This window comes from Seriola lalandi, unplaced genomic scaffold, assembly GCF_002814215.2.
Source record: "Seriola lalandi dorsalis isolate HSWRI2012SDOR001 ecotype SW California unplaced genomic scaffold, Sedor1 jcf7180002054748, whole genome shotgun sequence".
Lineage (NCBI taxonomy): Eukaryota > Metazoa > Chordata > Actinopteri > Carangiformes > Carangidae > Seriola > Seriola lalandi.
This window is the reverse complement of record NW_019525301.1, coordinates 5991513-5996791: the sequence shown is the minus strand read 5'-3', so window position 1 is coordinate 5996791 and position 5279 is coordinate 5991513. Positions and strand designations below refer to the sequence as shown.

The 5279-nt window shown below is 43.5% G+C and overlaps 1 protein-coding gene across 2 annotated transcripts in view; it reads right to left on the bottom strand.

Annotated features, from left to right (window-relative positions):
* The window catches only part of LOC111668619 (dihydropyridine-sensitive L-type skeletal muscle calcium channel subunit alpha-1-like), an 83605-nt gene extending 78486 nt beyond the window's left edge, over nucleotides 1-5119 (bottom strand). For both annotated transcript variants that reach the window (XM_023424712.2, XM_023424711.2), the window contains exon 1: nucleotides 4973-5119. In XM_023424712.2, the coding sequence (XP_023280480.2) occupies nucleotides 4973-5111 (139 nt within the window). In that variant the 5' untranslated portion in view covers nucleotides 5112-5119. The remainder of the gene's footprint in view (nucleotides 1-4972) is intronic.
* Between the last annotated feature and the right edge of the window lie 160 nt (nucleotides 5120-5279).

Here is a 5279-nt window from a genome sequence, read left to right as displayed (position 1 = left end):
TTATTTTCCCTTGTGGAACAGTCAACAAGCGCGTCATACGCGACTGCAGGCTTTACTTGCGGTTCAATGTAAGCAACAATGTGAGAGAACTCGGTCTAAGACCAAGTGCCAACAGTTCAGTATCCCAACAGCAGATCTTCTCTTTCACTGTGATGTGAGCGTGGTTGCACCATCTATTGTTCACAAGCAGTTCCGCTCGTACTGCAGTGAAGCGGGGAAAGTCCATACGACGGTTGGGAGTGTTCTTTAACCAGGTCAAACACATGAGACTACACTCACGATGTGCTTGCTGGTTCTTCACAAGGGCCTCCAGTTCATCATACTTGTTAGCCAGGGAGTTGATATTTCCCATGAGGATCCATGGTAGAAAAGGCTTACATCTCCATCTCCTAGCCTGTAGCTTAGCCCCGGCTCTGCATCCACGGTACGGCTTCTTCAGCTCAGCTGGTGTGACATTTTAAAGCCAGGAGTTCTTCCTTCGTGTACATTATTTTCTCCATCGTCAGACAAAACGATGACTTAGAATAAAAAACGTCAATCAACTAAAAACATATCTTAATGTATATTATATATTGCAATATAATATAATATATATATTGCAAAAAAATATGAGCTACGTAGACTTGCTGCCACTTGTTGCCGCTTTTTGCCAGTGCATCATTTGAACCGTAGATAGTACTCTATTTAACAAACTTCTTTATTTACACGCAGTCGTTGTCCTGTTGTGTTCTTCTGACTGGAGATCCATTGAATTGAGACATCTCGGCTTCTGATATGAGATTGATCGCATTAATCAATGATATAATTAATTGTTGTCCTCCCTGAGGACTGTTGCCCCCTTTTCAACAAGAGCAAATCAGTGATCATTGAGAGAGACTCAAGTTTTACTCTGTCAGGAGCTTTGACTCTGACTGTAATGTGCCATTAGATTGACACTAGATCCTCACACCTGCTCGGTGTCAGCCCTTCTAGCTCTACCCAACAGCTGTGACCCATCTCTCCTTTTCTACCCATTTCTGCCTCAGACCACACAAAACCCAGTGTGGTCCAGAAGGGTTGCTGGTCTTTGTTGACTGCCCTGCAGGTAAGTGGGCCTCATCGGCGGCCCCTTCCAGGTCCGAAGCTCCTGGCTTGGCCCCGTCTTTTCCACCTCCTCCTTCAGCACTCTACACTGGTGACTCCATTGCTAAAAAACTTGCTTAAAAAAAGCTGTAACCCAGTGTCTCCCAGGCGCAGAGGTCTCTGACATTATCAATAGCTGGCTGTCATCATCAGGTATTCACATGCTTACGATGTAATAGTCCATATTGGCACAAACAACCCATCACCACACCAATAAATTACATCTTTCACCTTTCAGGGACTACAGGTATCAATATCAGATTTCATCTCAACTCCACATTTTTATAAAATGTATTTCTATGTCACCAGTTCCCCTGACTGCCATGAGACCAAATCATCTCCTGAAAAATTATGAAATTTTTCAAGTACTTTACTGATAAAATCTACAGTCTACATTCACCTCAGGCCTCTAGGTCTCCACACACAGCTCACTCTCCATTGTCCATCTCATCTGTGGTGTGCCACAAGGCTGAGTTTTAGGTCCATTACTATTTTATGGAACCTAACCCTTAACCCTGCTACACCACAATTCACAACCAAAGTATATACTCAGCAAAATCGGAGTAATCGCAGTTAAAAATACTCAACTCCAAGCAAACTGCAAAAACCCACACTGCTCTACCCTTCTCCGTGCAACTCAGCAACTGGATCCTGGAAGCAAATTGAGAGGGAGACGAAAAAAGCAAAACAAACAGACATGGCAGAAACCAGTAGTTAGTATTACTTAACCCACTGGGGCACGAGAGAAAGCACTGGCGACAATGTTATCTTGGCCAAGGTATACGCCTGGAGCAACAAAAACCACTGCATAGTTAACATGTTCCAGCGAATAGGTGCCTGACAGAGTATCCCCTGAGGAAGATGGATATTTGTTTATCAACTGCAACATGGAAAATGCCCCAAACAACCCTAACCCTGACCCATCAAACTACGCAAGGACACTTTGGACCAACCCAACCCCGGGCGACCCTTCATCACGCTCTGCCACAGTGTGCGCCCCCGGCACAAGACCCGGCCCCCACCATAAGATCAGCACTCACCTGTAGCCAAAAAGAACTGCATGTGCTGGCACATCATCCAGGAAGAATTAAAGGCCCCAACCAGCAGCACAGGATGCACACCCACTTGCACGTACCCCTGCACCAACTTTGACCCAAGCCACAACTTATAGACAGTTACGGGCAACATGCCTACCTCCATCCCTCTCAACTCCCTCTCATTAATATAATATCCCCAGTGTCAGACTCAGATGTAAACAGCAAAACACATGAATATCTGGACCCAGTGTCATACAAAATTGGAATTGTACCTTCTATTTCCTGCTGCACATTGCCACAAAATCTTCAGTGATGAAAGGTTTAAAATCATAACTATCAATCTCCAACACATCATGAACTGGCTCTGAACAACACCAAAGCAGGAGAGAAATTCCCCTCAGAGCCTGACTTGCCAAAGCCAGAGTATTTATGACAATAACAGCAAGTCTGCTCTGACACAAATGCATTTTGAGAAACTTTAACCCAACTTGGGGCTGTCATCGGCCTCTTTACGTACTGACTTAACCCCACATTACCCCTGTCAATACGAGGGCAAACATCTTCATTAACCCTGTGCATCAGGACATAATTGTCAGCCACAGCCTTGAGAACATTAGTTACTTTCTGCTCATTCTAATATGTAGCAATCTGCTCTAGGATGCAATTCTTAAATTGTTCCAGAATAACAAGACTAAAATGCTTTTCAAAAGTGGTGGCTCCTGCATCAGAACACCAGCGATTGAAATGAGACACGTCACAGCCAAATTCAAGGTGTGTTTGTTTCTCTCCCTGCTCTCAAGACGCTAGTGGTATGCTTCAGGGACCAACTCATAGGCTTTCAGGACAGCACTCTTCACTTTCAAGTAACAAAAAATGTCTGCCACACTGAAAACAGAGTAGGCAGCCTGTGCCTTACCAGTCAACACAGACTGGAGCAACAACGTCCTCTCCAAATCCAGCCAAACCCTCATGTGAGCCACACGTTCAAACAAAGAGAAAAATGTGTCAGGATCCCTCTACACACAGGCATGAGACACAAACTACTCATTATGTCAAACTTACCCTGATCCGATTGTCCCTGAGGGGACACAGTCTCATCCCCCACTGAACCATTTCCCACAAGTGCACCCTCTTTAACCAAATCTAACTTTTGCTGCTGAAAATCTAATTAAAACCTCAGTCACCTGTCTCCTTTTCTCCCTCTCAGTTTCATATTCCTGTCTCACCCTTTCCAAAGCAATCTGTTCTAAAACTGGAGCTAGGCTCCTCACCCAAAACTTGATTAATCACCAAACCTACAGGTGATGTTCCAGCATCAGACGTGCTCCCAAGACAGTTGTCCAAAGACAACTGACCCTAGCTGCGACGCCACAGTACAAAAAGAAAAGGAAACCAAAAGAAAAAAAAACTGACACAGTGAATGAAAATGCCACTAAATCCTACCAGAGAAAACTCCAAATACTGCGCTCCACGGTGGCAACACTTACCTTCTCTTCAGGTCTCAGCATATAACCTTCCACAGGGAGAACAAAAATTTTAAAAGAAATAGAATATGAATATGTTATTGAAAGCATATGTTTTTGTACAAAATTAAACCAAATTAGGATTAAATGTTGTAAGTATGAGGTGTGGGGATAAGTAAGTCAGTACTGTGTGGTCTGCACGAGTGAAATATGTGAGTGCAAAACTAATCATGAGGGTCAAACTAAGGAATGACATGACCAAAAACAAGATGTGCCTGTGGAGAGGAGCAGAGGGAGGTTACTCGGCAACCAGAATTTATAAACCCTGTAACCCAGGTGTTCCCAATGATCGGATCAGCTGCAGGCAAGAGGATAGGTCAGCCAAACAGACACCACACCCCCAGGAGGACCCAAGGGGTCGTCATAGCATTAAGAATAATACTTTTTGCGCATCAAGTAGAGCACTACAACATATTAACCGCATTTAAAAGACAGTAACAATAGTAATCTGGGGCTAAACTACCCTGGTTACACATGCTTCCACTTTGAATAATTACAAATATAAAACAAATTTTCATTGTTATCCAGATGACATCCAACTGTATGTAGTGGATAGCACCAGCAGTAACTTCATAACCTGCCTCAATCAGATTAAATGTAGTTGTCCAGTCCATCCACAATAAGACAATCTATCAATGAATAATAAAAACCAAGGACTCTGACCTCAATTCTGACAGTCAAGTTAATGAAACTGTAAAGCTCTACTTTATTTAGAATGAAGTGTTTTTAATTCTCCGCTGACCTGGAGAGGGTCATCAACACCTTTATCTCTTCTCTGCATCTACAGTTGGGTCAAAATACAGATGCCAGTATTTTCTCTAATTCAAGAAAATTTGATCACCTCACCTGTCCCTTGGCTACCTGCCCGTTTTCAAGATTTTAAAATTGAACTGATGATATCCAAGGAGAGATGGGTCCTGCTCCAATGAGGCCCTCACCTGTTGCTGCTTTTAAAGGGAACGAGAGGAGCTGATGTGACTTGTCATTACTGAAGCCTTCCTAGACTCCACCTGCTGATTCTGTATTCATGTATTCAGCCTCTTCCACGCTGGAACGCTAGAACCTGGCTGTGCCTGGTTTGAGCCAGTGCGCCTGTGTGTGTGTGTGTGTGTGTGTGTGTGTGTGTGTGTGTATCAGCCAATTTGTGCTTGTGTTAGTGTGATATTTCTCATATACATGATCCACTGAATAAGGTCAGTATTGGCCTCGACAGTGATCCATGAATCAGACTGGTGCATGCCAAGTATTCCTGCCATACTGTATATAATCCTATTTTGACGCATTCTATACCTGTGCCTGTGTAGTAGCAGGTCTTGTGCATTTTGCACTTGAAGAGCTCCAGTCCCATGATGGAGTAAATGGTGACCATGAAGAGGACCAGTAAGGTAATGTGAAACAGAGGTAGCATGGACTTCAGGATGGAGTTCATCACCACCTGTAGGCCTGAGGGGAAAATTACAATAAATCACATCAACTGTCATGTAGCAAAAGGAAACTTGTGGCCCCTTCTGGGCTAGAAGAAAACAAACATGTTGCTTATTGTATTGTATTGCAAGTATTGGCCAGATTTATTTTGATATAACTTTTACTACTACTA